Here is a 15,759-nt window from a genome sequence, read left to right on the forward strand (position 1 = left end):
GCAAAGGTATCGCATCCACTTGATTTTTGCACTAATTTACGTGGATTAAACGCTCGACGCGGGCCCTGACCTGGGTATTATGTTTAAATACCTTTTAATTGACAATTTGTGTTCAGCATCTGACGGTTGATTTTGTTTAATTATGTCTGCCCCATCCATCTAAACGGGGGCAGCTCGGCAAACATGTGAGCTTAATGTTTGCTCATTCATTAGTTAAGCCAAACATAGTTGGGCAGCAGAGCAGATTAATTGACTTTAGTTCCGAATTGTTCTACTAACTAAAGGCTTCTCCTATTGGAATTGGTCTTATGTAATATACGATAGACTGTCGAGTAAATGTATTTTAGAGCAGGAGTATGTTGAGGAAAAAATAAACAAAATGCTTGGACAATTCTCCGGAGTTATTGTATCCATCAGCCATTCAAACTATCATTCATTCGAGTCGAATCAGTCGTCGTCAGTCATCCAGCTCTCTTAGTCAGTCAGTCATCCAGCTAGTTGGTCTCCTAGTAACTCCGTCAATCAGTCTTTGAGATTCTTTGTTATTTGATCAATTAGTTCTCAGTTATCCAGTTAGTTGGTCAATCAATCAGTCAGTTGGTTAATCAGTCAATCACTTATGGAGTCAATCAATCAGTCAGTCAATCAGTTATGCAGTCAATGAGTCAGATCATAAGCAAATTAATCAGTCAGTCAATCAGTTAGTCAATGAGTTAATCAAGCATACTAGAATGTTAGTTACGTGATCAGTCAATCAATCATTGGTGGTTTCTCAGTCAGTTGAAAAATCAGTCAATCATTCTTACTTAGTTAGTCAATCAATCAGGCAATCAGATTCAGTCGGTCAGTTTCTAAGTTTTTAAGCCTTTTCATCAATCAGTCATCCAGCGAACCAATCAATCAATCAATGGATTTTTTAGTTCTTTGGTCCTTTAATCAATCAGTCAATCACCTTATTAATAAGCCAGCTAGTTAGTTATTTTACCAACCAATCAGTCGGTGGATCATTCATTCAATCAATCAGCCATTCCGTCAGACAATCAGTCAGTGTCTCAGTCAGTCAATCAACAATCTTCTGCGTGCAATGTCTATTTTACTACTACTACTGCTTCTACTACAATTTTTCCAGCAAGGCAATCGTGCGTCCCATTTTAAAGTTTTTCCATTCCTTCCTTCGGCTAGCTGCTAGTTTGCAATGAACTTTAGCTGCAGGTAAGTGGCAGCTCATTTGTATGCTGTAAGTTGGGAAAAGTTTTTAATTTGCGCCAACAATCGTATCGAATCGTATCGAGTGCTCCATCAACCGCCACCAGCTCTGCCAGGTCAACCTCAACAAGCTGGCAAGTCAACCACGCAGAAAAGCTTGTGGCTAAAAAGTAGATGGCACAAAAAATGTTCGCAAAGTGCTTAAATCAGCGTATTTCTTCTTATATATGTATATATTTTCCCGTTACTCAACACTGGCAAAGTTTCTGTCAGCGGCAGATGCTGTGCGGGGTCAGCTCTAGAAGTCGTCGTCTAATTGAACCCAACAGATATTTTCAATTAGCAGCAAAACATTTGTGAGCTAAAAAACTTTTATTCAATTTTTTCATTTTCGGTTTTTTCTTGACTTGAATTTTATTTTTCCTGTATTTTTTTTATTTTTTTGGTATGCCACCTTGAGCCAAATTCCTGTGGGGCGAACACGTCTGGACACTGGTGGCCAATAAAAAAAGGCACCTTAGTGCACAAAACTTTGGCTAAAAGCGAGCGAAAACTTTTAATGGCATTAAAAAACATGGACAAAAAATTGAGAATATTGAATGAACGACTTGTCAAATACTCTAGGGTTTTCTGATTAGCATGTATCTATATGTGTGATTATTTTAATATATATTTGATTTGATTTATTTACTGTAAAAATATTGTGAAACAATCTGTGATGTTTTGTTGATATGATGTTGAAGATATTTATAGGTATTTTGGGAAACGTGTGCCCAGAGAGGTAAAGATTGTGTTACTAAATAGATCATAAATTTATAGGCTCTATAACTGTATACTATAGCTTCAGTAACGGATACCTCTGCTAGCTGCTGATCTTTATGATTGGCTTAATTTTTTAGTATTCGATTTCAATTCCTTTTATTCAGTTATGCGTAATGACGATAAATCATATACATAATTATCTCAACTTTTTCACATGTTAATGCAATTAAGTTAAGATTAAAGATATAATATAATAAACATTCTTCATAAAGATATAAATGCAATCCATAAATATATATAATATAAGAAAATCAATTTACTAGCAAAAAATTGTATAAAAAAAAAAAAAAAAAAATTTCTTGCATAATTTATATAAGAAATGTTTATATAAAAAATGTGTTTTACTATCCTAACCAGAATTTCCTATATACCCCACGTTAAAATGTAAAGAAAGAAGGAAACACGCCTCAAGTTTTTCCACTACAAAAGGTGGCCAAAAGCATAGACCTGGCTATTTAATTTGTTGGCAAAGTCTGGAATACAGCAACAGAAAAAAAAGTATCGCAGACATTTAAACAAGATTTTGCGAGTGTCGCATAAATCATATTGAATATTTCTATGTGCTGCGTAAATTTAATTGATAAAAGTGTTGCAACGTTTTGTGGGCTCGTTTTGGCCAAATGCGAAATGCGAAATACAAAATGCGAAATGCAAAATGCTGAAATGGAACGAACACATGCGCTGCGTGCCCCACGAGCCATCCAAAAATGCCAACAAAATGCCGAAAATCTACTACTTGAGATAAGCGTCGAGTTCAAACAAACTAATTCAAAGTGCGTGCGTGCGTGCGTGTGGCAGCTGCACCAATGTGGCAACATCAACGGCCACAGCAACTGCAACTGCAACTGCAACTGGAACAGCAACTGTCGCTGTGTGCTCTGTGCCGCAAAGCATGCAACATGAATCAGCGCATAATGGCGTCCATGGCTGTGTTTGCATTTCGCAGCTAGGCAGCAGGAAACAAGGACCTAGAGTCCTGGCAGCAGCAGCAGCAGACCTCGCATTTCAATAATTCTAATTAATTTATTAACGTTTATCAGAGACAATAAATTGACAGAGCGAGACAACATGCTAGTACGGCGAAACAGATAGAGAGGGAGAGACGAGACATGGCCCTTGGATTTTGGTGGCAACTGCGAGCCGTGTGAGCTCTGTGCCGTGTGGCAGCAACTGCTGATACGTCACTGGGCGCTCGCTTGGCTTATCCCACTCGAGCGCATAAAAACCTTTTATTGTGACCAACTGACTCAGTCTCTGAGTCCTCATCAGCTGGAATTGGCTCGGCAGATGCGCATTGAGCGATAAGTTTTCCAGCCCATTCGCAGCCATAAATGAAATGAGAGACTTAGAAACAAAAAGCCCAAGCCAAAGCAAGCTCCAAGTCGGGCACACACAGAACTCGTAAATAAGCGGGCGTTGATTTTAAAACGAGCCCATTGATAAGACCAAGACTGGGGCTACAGCTCTGCCAAACTTGCTGAGGTGGCGAAAAGCAAACAAGACTCCAATAAGAACTGCGAGAGTTCTGATAGGCAATGATGGAACTAACAATTACCCAGGACATCAGGACAGAAAATAATTATTATTCTAGTAGAAAATTATGATATTTAGTCTACGACATAAATTATTATAAATTAGATATGTTATACTCAGGTATATAATAGCAATAATTTATAAACACAATAAAAATATTATTAATATTATTATTAAATATTATTATAATAGTATCACTACCATCTTAAATAAATAAAATATATATGCTTAATTAGTTAAAGGAAAATCATGTCTCTGTATTTCTTTATTCCCATCACATACTAGTCTATACCAGCCTAAAAGCACACACAACTCTTACAGGGTATAGCAAATGAGTGGCAAACACAACTTGTTCGCCTTTTTTATTGTTAGCCCGAAATGACTTTTTGTTTCTGGCGACCAACTGAAAGTGTTACAATTTATTGACACATTTAGATCAAAACTAAAAATTGTGCGCCAGCTACGATTGCTGAGTCGACAGCTTTGGCTACCCTGCAGCGCACTTTCTGTGTGGGTGTGTGTGTGTTTTGTTTTACATTACGTATAGCGCCTTAACTTATATCACTGCCACGCCCCCGACGGAACGGACGGGCAACGTTTCTCCACGTGGCCGGCGGCTACGTAAATCCCGGCGTGTTCAAACAATACGTGAACGGCGCTCTAGCTGAGATACCTTTAATGCATTTCGCTCATATTGAAAAGCACTTAAAATTGGCCGAGGGGCGACCGGGGAGGGGCATGCGAAAATATGAATATCATAAAAACTGTGCGAGGGCTTCTCTATCTGGATGTATGGACGGGGTCTTGCCCTTCCCAGGCGCGCCCGGCTGCTTATTTTATTATTAATATTTTACAGGGAATTATCTCATTTGAGTGGAGTTTGCCGGCTGCCATGCTATACGCTTCCTGCTATCCTGTTATCGCCCATCCCACCGCTTCTCCACCCCCATGCCCATCGCCCAGCCCGACCCGGCGCTGTGTAATGTGTACGTAATAACATAATATCCTTAAGATATTTTAATATTGCCTGCCGCTGCATATTGAACTGTGGCAAGCTCTTGACTGCGCTCCCCAACTGCCCTATCTGCCCCATGCCGCCTCTTGCCAATATCATCCGCATCCTGGCTGGCCGCATCTCAACATATTTGACTTTGCTTGGCTGTTCGCCTTGTTTGCCTGTTTATTCTGTGCCGGCTGCCGTCCGCCCCGCCCCCACTGCTCCGCCTTCGCCTCTTAACAATACCTTTGTGCATCGTAAAATAATTGCCGCGGGTCATGTAATCTGCTGGATGCTGGCTTGCAATTCGCTCGCTTCTTCACTTCATATTTCCAGGAGCTAAAAGCATTGCTAAACAGCATCGACCCAAAGCGGAAGTTTGCCGAGTGAAAATATGCGAAATATCCTAAAGGTTGCCAAATTATTAATAGATATTACAAGCTGTAAAAGGTAAAGCGAATTTAGGTTATCGTGTTTGAGCAAGATTTAGAAAAAAATCTTCGTAATGGGTTTTTTTTTTTTTTTTTGTATCTTTATTTAGCTTAAAATATGTTTGTGTTTTCATATACTTAAAAAACTCAGACATTTTGAAAGTATTAACTCATATTATTTATACCCAGTAAACAAGTAGATATAAAAAAATATACTAAAATAAAATACCAAATTTCAATAACAATTATTTGAGTGTTCGTACCTCAGTCATCAGAGATCAAAATCTATCCATACGTATGACATAATCATAACATAATTATAATCATATCGCAACTATAAAAATCATTGAGTACACTTTGCATATGAAACACAGATAGATTTCGGCTTGGTTCTATCCATTCACAATAAGCACTTATGAGCATTTGGCCCATGGCCCCACCGTCGAATATCAATAATGTGCTCATCTGTTGTTTTTGTACTTAATAAGTCGCTCAACTCTTGGGTTCAACATATGCGGCAGTAATTTCATCTTGAGCTCATAAATAAGATGGCTCGTTCGGCAAGTGTGTGAGTGTGTGTGGGTGTCCGTGTTTGTGTGCGTGTGTTAGTCAAAACGTCTGCGGTGACATTATTAAGAAGTGGATATGGACTATGGACCACGGCTCGTACTTCGCTCGTACATACTCTCAGGCACTCGAGTTATTGACAAGTTTATGTGCTTAATCCTTCCATAAAGCGCGCCATTAAAATGCCAACAAAAGGTACTTTATATGAAAATTTTCTTCGCTCTGCCACTTTTATCGCCAGCGTCCTCCTCATCCCCATCGTCGTCGTCGTCGCTGTTCATATTTCAATAAACGCACCGAAAATTTGAATGCCTCTCGTAAGACAATCGTCGTCAATGATGGGCATATCACATGGCACTCGTTCGTACAGTTCGTACAGTCCGCACAGTCTAACTGCGACGTTTGCTCCATCCAGCCAGCGAAATAGTTTTTGGTGCGTTCGGGCATTTTTATTGCTCCACTCGCTTATAGAATATTGTCAAAAATATTACAATAAAATAACTTGGCTGGCCAGTAAGCAATTGTAAGTTTGGGACTTGTAAAGAGCTTGACTATAGAATACCCTACCCAAATAATATGTGTTCATTTAGAGAAATTTGATTGATTATAGAATACTCCACCCTGATGAACTTTCAAAATGACTTGAATTCATTTAAAGAGTTCTTATTTGAAGTAGTTGTTAATTCTTTATATTTAATTTTTTATAATAATTTATAATGATTTATCATAGACACTGATTTAATTTTTATTACAAAATCTCTACTTCTTTTTTTTTTTTAATATTTATTTATTTATGTTTTCTGTTATTTCAGACTTAAAAATTAACCGATATTAGTGATAAAATATTTTATATATGTGTATTTATATATATTTTTATTTAAAATTTCCGTTTACATTTCTCTAGTTAACATTCCAACTTTTACATCTGCAAATTCTTTGGCTCTCTCAGTTGTGCACTTAACCACTTAAGTTCAGCCTTTGGGCAGGGGTGTGCAAAATCATAAGCCTAAGCGGGTTTCATGGAGCTGCTATTCGCGACAAAACGCACGAATTTGTAATAAAAATGTTTGGGTACCCCAAAAATAAAAGAGACGAAAAAACGTGTGGCAAATGAAGCCGTCGAGTTCGCTAAAATGAGACAGGCATTAATTTGAATTTTTGTTCTTCATTTAAGTTTTAATACTCGCTCACAGGGCGAGAAAAGTTGATTAGGTTCTGAAATGTAGACAAATTTTAATGGATATTTGAGATAAATATTTGCCAAATGAATTGAATTGAATTGAATATACATAGTAATATTATATAGTTTGGTGGTATGAGAGATATGTGAAATTATTAAGAATTATAGACAAAGCAGCTGGAGAGCTATACGATCCAAAGTTGAAGGGAGAATAGATAAACTCTTCGGTTATCGTTATTTATATCTCTCTCTATCTCTCTATGCGCTTCTCTCCCTCACTATAACTAGGCGAGTATTATACGGCTGTGCTTACCCACTTGCGACATGCTTACTTGCATTTTTTGTTCGTTTGTAGGTTGCTTAACGTAACGATGCTCGTTTGCCATGTGGCTGTTAAAGTCTCTCACATGTGTTGGCTGCCCAAAAATTTGTTGATTTTTTTTTGTTTTTTCGGCAGCTTCCGTAAAGCTGAGTTTAGCCTGGGGGCTGTCGCAACGTCTTGCGGCCATATTTAAGCGATTTCACATTTCTTAATGATTTTGACAGCTGAATGATGTTTCATTTGCTGCGGCAGTGTTTTGTTTTCTTTTCGGGGTAAGCGCATTTTGTTTAATTCTTACACAATTTGCGTCAAGTGGCGGTCTTTAGTTAATGCCAGTCAAAAAGGAGGGCAGCTGCGTAATTTGTTGCGCATCTTACGAGTGACACCAGCAGCAGCCGTAGCAGCAGCAGGAGGAGGAGGAGGAGAAGCAGAAGAAGCAGAGCGAGTGAGGGCAATACACTACCATATGACTTTCTGCTTCAATTGCTGTTGTCTTCTGTGGCGGCATTAATTAGGCGAGGCAGCCTGGGCTGGCCAACTAACAAAGCTCTTCATTAATGGGAACCTGAGCAGGAATAGGAAAAGGATCAGGCTTAGGCTGGATCGGGCCGCATGTCAAATGCTGATGGACAGTGCTTTTAATTTTAATTCTAATACATCATAATGCGTCGGGCGCAAGGCAAAGTCAACACCCCGCAAGGTGGTCGCATGTAACAGCCACCCCAGCCCCAGAGTCCTTTGCTGCCTGTGTAGCTGTGCGTCCGTGCGTGTGCGCGTATTTGTAAGTGCGTGCGTGTGTGTGTGTGTGTGATAAGTCTGGCAAAGTAGAAAAACACACGTACAAATTTCACAACAGTTGGTCCACCCTCCCCGTCGGCCGACTGGTGCGAAAATCAAGCCAAAGGCGGCAGTCGCAGTCAGTCAGTCAGTGGTGCAATTGTGGTGGTTGCACGAGCACCGCGCCGCGACGTCAAGGTGAAAGCCGCTTAAGGTATACGCACGCACCACCCTCGGGTGGCTCGGCCCATTGTCAGAGCTCAACATGTGCGCGATTGGATTAAGTGGCAGCGGGCAACGATTCAAGGACAATCAGCTGCACAGCGTGTGCATGCGGCAGCAGCAACAACAACAACAACAGCAATGGGCAAGTGGGCTCTGCATACATGTGGCTGTGGATGTGGATGAGGATTTGGACGCCACCTTCTGTCCAATTTGAAGTTAGACCGCGTAACAGAAATCCATTAAGGTGACCGTTTTATTTGCTACATTAACAGAAATGAGGGTTAAATGCGAGTCTTTAGACATCTGCCTCGATTTCAATTGTTGCCAATTTTCAATTTTTATGGCTTACTTAACAAAAGTGTTAATTGACAAAGCGCCAAATGAGTTTCAAATGCAGTCAACCGAAATGGTCAAAGCCTTGCGTTGAGCAACTTCAAAAGCTGTGCTCATTTCGTATACACTGAGAGAAATTCGAGTCGTCTTGAGTTGTTTAAATATAGAAATTGTATTACGGGTCAAGATATAACGGCTCAGTTATGGTTTTTAGAATATTATGCTTATAATCCATGACATATCATAATCATAATAACCGCGATTAATCGAAAAAAAAAAAAAAAAATTCTATCAATATTCACAATAGTTCGAATTTCTGTGTAAATCGAAAAAAATGCTCCCCTTGCCATTTTGAATTATCGGGACTCGACTGTATAGGGATCATTGAAATTTACTTTCATATTTTCTGAAACTCGTCTCATTGCTTATTTACATTCTCTCAGTGTCTGGGTATATGCTAATCTATGAATCCAGCATGCAGCTGGTATTTTGCTGAGCAACTACTGAGCGCTCGCTCTTTGAGGGGCAGCTGGTGGCGCCCACGTGCGTGGCATGCATGGAATTTCCAATCAATTTTAATTGGCACGCCATCAATAAGAGCACAGCAGCAACGGCAGTGGCAGCGGCAGCAACCCGAAAAGATTTCCAAATCTGAAAGACTTTCAAAGACTTCCATGTGACTTGAATGCGACTTGTGTCGCATGGCTAAACGAATTCCCAAAATATTTGTGCATAATTTTAATTAGAGCATTTTTCTATTTTGCGCAATTTATCTTTGCCGCTGCCACTCGATAAGTATTTATATATATTTATTTTTAAGTGTGTGTACGTATACTAGTCTGTGTGTTTACGTGTGTGTGTGGCAAACGCTTCAAGTGTCAGAGTGGCATGCCACTTTTAACTGGCAATGAGTGTCAGCTCATTGCAATAAATTATTTTAAATGAGCATATCGACGAATGTGCCTGTGTGTCTGTGTCTATGTCGCGCGTGAATGCCACGCCCCCTCCGAGGTACTTGGGTGCACATGTGTCCCTCGGGCCGGGGGAAAATGTTCTTAACGCCGAAGGTATTTGAATTTGAATTTGAATTTGCGTTTGCTTCTGCTGCTTTAAGAGCGCGCAGATAAATCTCTCGGCGAGCCAATCAAAACTTCTGCTCAGCTCATTTAAATGTTCTTTGGGGCTGCACAGCAAACTCATTTAAGTTTAGTCCACTGCAGCAGCAGCCAAGATAGGTAAAAGGATAACACACACACGCACACAGTCAAAGCGATAGGACACTCCAAAATTGTCGCTAAGGGATTGGTCAGCGCCAACTTTTGCCCAGCCATGTTGTTGGCTTAATTGCCAAGTGTCCTTGGCCGAAAGTGCAAAAGGGAGCCTTAATTGCAGAGCTCTGCCGCTGTCTGCTGCCTGGTGACCCCTCTGCTGTGCCAGGACTCGCCAGCAACGGTCAGTAGTCGAGCAGCGTGCTAGGCCAAACTCAAATGTTTAATTGCCATTTAGTCCTTTTTAATGGACTCCACTGTACTGGCAGCCCGGGCTGCGTTCATTAATGGCCACGTCTAGATTTGCGCTCACCTCCTTGTGTCCTGTCGATACATTATCTCCGACTCGTAGCCGTTGTCCTGCCTCCAGATAAACCTGCAAATGCTAGCATTTTAATAGCCACCAGCCACAGGACTGCTGGACCGCTGGACCACTGGAGACGCAACATTTTTGACTTACAGACCGTTATCTATGCCGGAGTATGTCCTGTGAGTGGCCCCTCAGCTCGTTTGTATTGCATAAATTTTGGCTGAATTGCTTGTTGCTGTTGGCCGATAAGACGCCGTCGATAGCCTGACAATTAGCCTCAACTATATTTTGAATATGTATTGCTGCTCCGGTTGGGCAACTCCTGTTCGGGTTGGCGCTTTAATTGTTTCTTGGGATTTGTTGAAAGCGCAAATACAATTTGATTGCTGATAGCTTCTATCAACTAACTGCAATTGCTCGTCGAACGCTAGCTGAAGGGTGATTGGGCGCAAAGTAAATTAAAGAGAGGTTCATAGTGCAGCTTGATAATTAATGGCAGACAAACTCATATTATTATAGATAATAATTGATTCTATATAAACTAGCTTTTTTGTGTTTAGACTTTGCTGAGTTCTATACTTATTGTCTCATATATATATGTTGGTTAAGTACATAAACTGTTTGGTTGAATAACAAAATATGCATTACAATAAAAACAAATTTAAAAAAAAAAAATTCAACAAAAACAAAATTTATTTTTAAATGTAAATTAATAATGAAAATTCAAACTTTGTTTTCTTAATCTTAAAATGTAAAAAAATAATATAAAATAATTATAAAATAATCGAACCTCATAATCATGGAAACCCATAATAATTCCAGAAATATAACCAATAAACATTGTCCAAGTCTTGAAAAATATTTTGTAGTGTGTCTAACGCCTGAAGTAAATCATATTTCTAAGTATTTTTTATTTGAAAGCGCTCGTTACATATTTGAATTCGGAGAACCTTTTAATTGCCTTACATTTTCTTTTACTAACTTAGAGATAAGCAACTAAAACATAATTATTAAAGGCTATTTAGATATTTTTCACTGTATTCCTTTGGTTAAGATTCTCTGGAATGACGAAAATAATAAATATATTTACAAAGCTCGCTTTTAATATTACTTTCGATGAGCTCTTCGTCCATTTCTCTACTTATAAACTCCATTTTGGTCAACTCTTTGCAGCCTCTTGTTATATCTTCTCTTGGCATTGCCCACACAAATGCTTACCCCTCCTGCTGCTGTTGCACTTACATTTAATGAAAAAAAAAAAAAAAGAAGAAGGCGCTTTATTATTAAATTACGCCCTGCTCTGCTAAGGACTGTGCCGCCCCCTTTGTGCTTGACATAAACATAAACTGGGCGTCTTTTGTGCTGGGCACAAAGCAGCAGCAGCAGCAGCAGCAGGAGTTGGGCTGCCAAATAATGTATCCTGGCCGCCGGCTAAGCAACATAACAAAAAACACCTTTAATATTTTCATTATGAAGTCATTCAGCGCGATTATGAGCGCGTGACCCCCAAGGCGACTAACGGCGTCCAAGGCACAGGATACTAGCTCGTTCGTCCGCCCGTCCTAATGAACAACAACAGGACAACACTTCAGCTTGGCGTCTGCTGCTGATGAAAGTGGCTCAAAAGGCGTTCGGAGTGGAGCGTTTCGATGCTGAGGTAAATTACAATTTTCGCTTATAAGTGGCTGTCGCCGTCGTCCTGTTGGGTCCTGTTGCTGGCCAAGTGCAGCTGTACCCAATAATCATAATAATTGCGCCATGGGCGTCAACGTCGTCAACTTTTGCCAGACGCCAACGAGGCCAACAACAATTGCTTATAAAGTGCGTGTGACACATTAACGCAGGAAAAAAGCGCGAGGAAAATAGGAAAAAAGCGCGGAAAAGTGCTAACCAGAAGCGAGAGTGGAAGTGAGATAGAGAGAGCGAGAAAAAAAGGCAAATAATATGACGGGGCCAGTGGGCGAACTTCAAAAGAAATAAAAAATAAAATGTTTGAAAGAAAAGTCCTTTAATGCCGTGAATTTTACGCGGGATTTCTATAAAGTGCAGCGCCCCGTTTAGGGGGCGGGGCCAGCTCAATTCCTTCAGGCCGGCGGGGGTCCTGCGGTTGGTGCGTCGCAGTAAATTGAAAATGTTCGTGCGTAAATTGACTTTGGGTCAGGGGCATACGTATAGGCATAGGCAAATCAGCCTCCCTCCTCCTTCTCCTACTCCTCCTCCCCAGGCAGGGCTCGAATTGAATTGGAAACAAACCGTGGCGAGCGGCCAGTTCTTGTGTGTGTCCTGTCCTGTTCACCTCATGTCCGGACGGGCACTTTTTGAAATTGAATTTCTTGGCGTAGCGGCGGAAGCAAATTAAAAAGAAATTAAGCCAATTTGCCCAAGAGTCGAGGCTGCGGCTCCATTTCAGCTTCAAGTGCCTTGTTGTGGCTCGTAAATCTTTGGCCCATAAATACCAGAAGCTCCTGGCTCCGTCCGGATCGCGTTGCGCTTGGCCGGCGACATCTTCAGTACGGCGTGAAATTCTTTAATCTCATTCAATTCAATTAGTTCGAGCTGACTAGTTAATGCTGCGCGAACCATTCGCGAATTTCCTTTTCATAGCGCCAGCTGTCCCGCTTAGGTGTGCCGTGTCCCTGCCAAAGGCGGTTTATCGTGTGGTCATGTCCTTTCCTTTCCAGCGCTTATGCCGTCTCTTTGTCACTGCGCATTAGCTTTTGAAATTTATGTGCCACGAACCAACAGCTGGCCAATGCTTATCAGATTATATTCAAGGCCAATTAAGAGATAACCAAACAAGATTCGGGTTTACATAACAGTGCAGAGAAGGATGTGAAACGGTGCAGCACTTTGAATCAGTTCAAGACGTGATATCCTGAGAGTGCAGAACAGGACGTGAACAGGATATGACAGGGCGATTTTTCACACAATTCAAGATATATCTTAATTAATTAATTGGTGTAATTAAAGCCAAATTAATTATAATTAATGTAACTAATATAACTGAGTATAGTCTGGAAAATTTTCGATATGTAATTGAAATTGCTTAAAAAATTATAAATATAATGCGAGCAAATAAAATAGATCAATGAATTCAACTAACTATACCCTGTAAGCCTTATGAGTGGAAATTAATTATATAGTATAATGCTGTATATAACACAATTTTCAGCGAAATATATTATATGAAATTGATGTTAATATGATAGATTAAAGTTAAATTTTCACAGGTGGGCACAATTCACATAAAAGTGTAATATACCCTGCCTTGTTTTAATATAATTAACATTATAAAAATGTAATTCAACTTAACTAAATGCCTATATATCCTATAGTGGTATATATTTTATTTATTTATTTTTTGTGCCTAATTATATTATTAAATATTATTGGTCTATAGCTGAAACTTCAACGGCATATACAGAGTAAATTGTTTAATTTAGAGTACTAAAAACCATAAGCAATTAAAATATATTTATAGTATTCCATAAGCTATGATTTTAGATCGTTGATCCGTTTAAATGAGAAAAAGAAACTAAAAAGAAAATACTATACATAGCTCACATTTGTCATATTATTTATTATTATTTGAATATATATTATTATTTAAATATAAATAAGAATAATTTTCAGAGCTGCCATTACTACTACTATACCCAATGTGAAGCAGATGCAAGGTAGTTTGATTGCTGCATATGAAAGTGTAAATTTCGTAGAAAGTTAACACAATCACATAAAAATTTATTAGAGATTTTCAAGAGTTTACAACGAGACGGGCCATGATGATCTGATCTGCTAAAAGCGTGTACGCGTGTATGGAATGTATCTATCGATATACATAGAGATTGTCTCAGAATGTTGATTTGGTCGTAGGTTGGCCGAATAGTTGAAATCTTCCCGTAGCTGCTCTTGTTGTGGATGTTGTTTCGATTGACGGTGATTAAGTAATTTTCGCATTTTCTTTTTGGCTAAGCTACACTTGTTTTGTTTTTCCTCTTCATTCTTTTCAATTTAGATTTATATATATATATATATATATATAAATATATATGTGGGTAAAGGTTAGGGCGAGTGGGCTGGGCCTTATGGCTCCGATTTTTTGTTGCTGCCACCTGGCTGCGAATCGTCCATCTGCCCCGGGTGGGCACGCGGCAGGATCGGCGGAGTGGGTTGAGTCATACGCGGCTTGGCATTCCCAAAGATGCTGGCGGCCTGCTTCGTCTCGGCCAGGGCATTGATCGGCTCGGTGACGGTGCGCGGCTGCAGCACGATCTTGGGACGGTCATCGTCGTCCAGACTGGCGAACGCTGGGCTAGCGGTGCCGTTCGATGGCTGATTGTACCGCTCATTGGGATTGTAGTGCCCGCGACGATCGCGTGTCCGGTTCTGGCCGAAGTTCGAGTAGTGCCCGTTGTCGTTGCTGATGCTGCGCTGGCGCTGGGTGGCGCCTCGCCTATAGTTGTTGTTGTTACGGTCGTTGTAGCTGTGTGGGACGAGTGGGTTAGTCGGGTGGATGAAGTGGAGCGCTCATATGCTTACCGATTGTTGTTGCTATAGTTGTTGTTGCTGTTGCTGTTGTTGTTGCTATAGTGCGGAAAACTGCGACTGCTCTGGAAGCTCGTCGACGAAATGTGCGGCTCCACACACTGCCTGGGACTGCCCAGGCTGGACGTGTCGTGGCTGCCGCCACCCAAGGAGCCAAAGTCGCTGCTGTTGCTGCCATCGTTCGTCTGGTAGCCATCGTTATTGTGATGCCCTCGACCACCGCCGCCCCTGGCACCACCCCTTCTTTCGCCACCGCCACGGCCGCCGCGATAGTCGCCTTGCCGTGGGCTGCCCTGCCTGTTCATGTGAAAGTTGCTGTTGGACGATCGATTGCCCACCGGGCGTCCAGGGCTATTCTGCTTGCGCGAATACTGTCCCTGGTAGCCCTGCGAGCCGGCGCTGCCGTCGCGTCGAAAGTTGCGACGATTGTGATTGCCGCCGCCACTGCCGGAGGCAGCGCCACTGCCGCCGCCACCTCCGCCGCCGCCGCCGCTGTTGGCGCCACCGTTGCCGCCCTGGCGTCGATGGTCGGCAATGTCGATGCGCAGCGGCGCCGATAGATTGTCCAGTTTGATGCGTCCATTGCGAGAGAGCGCACGCTTTAGCTGATCCAGTGTTGTGAACTCAACGTAGCCATAGCCCTTGAACTCGTCTGTCTCGCGGTCCTTGATGAGGCGAACGCTCTTCACCTCGAAATCATCGAAAATCTTCATCACATCCCCCTGGACGAGGCCCTTGGGCAGGTTGCCAACAAACGCAATGTAGGGTGGATCGGTTGGGACTTCCCTGTTGCGTTCACGGAAGTCTCGGTTGCGATTGTGGAAGTTTCGATATTCCTGAGAGTTGCCTCGATAGTCACGGTCATGATTGTTGTTGTTACCCCTATCGCCGTTTGGCCGATCTGCCATATTCTACGAGCTTTTCAGTATTTAAACAATATATTTTTGAAGTCCGGAGCTCGTGTTCCCAGACGCTGTGGATACTGTCTATGAAAGACAATTGATTTAATTTGATTTGACATTATTTGACATTTATCCAAATGCCACTAGATCCCATACGTTTCGACCGCATGACATTCAAATCGTTACATTGCTCATAAAGTATTTTACGACCGCCTTGTCAGTATCCTGGATTAGATCCATGTATTTTTTAAAGTTTATCAACCTGTACTTTCAATCCAAATTCCGTGCCAAATGGGGCGATCTGACGAGGAATCTTTTGCACTCCCTGCGTCGCAGACTGT

General features: G+C 41.2%; 1 protein-coding gene across 1 annotated transcript; it reads right to left on the bottom strand.

Annotated features, from left to right (window-relative positions):
• Positions 1-13,652: 13,652 nt before the first annotated feature.
• Positions 13,653-15,529, bottom strand: LOC6575152 (hyphally regulated cell wall protein 1). The gene is made up of 2 exons (XM_002001132.4): positions 14,511-15,529; positions 13,653-14,454 (listed from the first exon to the last, which is right to left on the bottom strand). The coding sequence occupies exons 1-2, from the start codon at positions 15,422-15,424 to the stop codon at positions 14,055-14,057; spliced, it is 1,314 nt and encodes a 437-aa protein (XP_002001168.3). The 5' UTR covers positions 15,425-15,529; the 3' UTR covers positions 13,653-14,054.
• Between the last annotated feature and the right edge of the window lie 230 nt (positions 15,530-15,759).

This window comes from Drosophila mojavensis, unplaced genomic scaffold, assembly GCF_018153725.1.
Source record: "Drosophila mojavensis isolate 15081-1352.22 unplaced genomic scaffold, ASM1815372v1 contig_231, whole genome shotgun sequence".
Classification (NCBI taxonomy): domain Eukaryota; kingdom Metazoa; phylum Arthropoda; class Insecta; order Diptera; family Drosophilidae; genus Drosophila; species Drosophila mojavensis.

Bases quoted from the DNA above. Each gene is read 5' to 3' on its own strand.
- LOC6575152 (XM_002001132.4), bottom strand. From the start codon at position 15,424: ATGGCAGATCGGCCAAACGGCGATAGGGGTAACAACAACAATCATGAC. The intron at 14,455-14,510 runs GTAAGCATATGA...CGTCCCACACAG, and splicing joins AACTATAGCAACAACAATCG to CTACAACGACCGTAACAACA.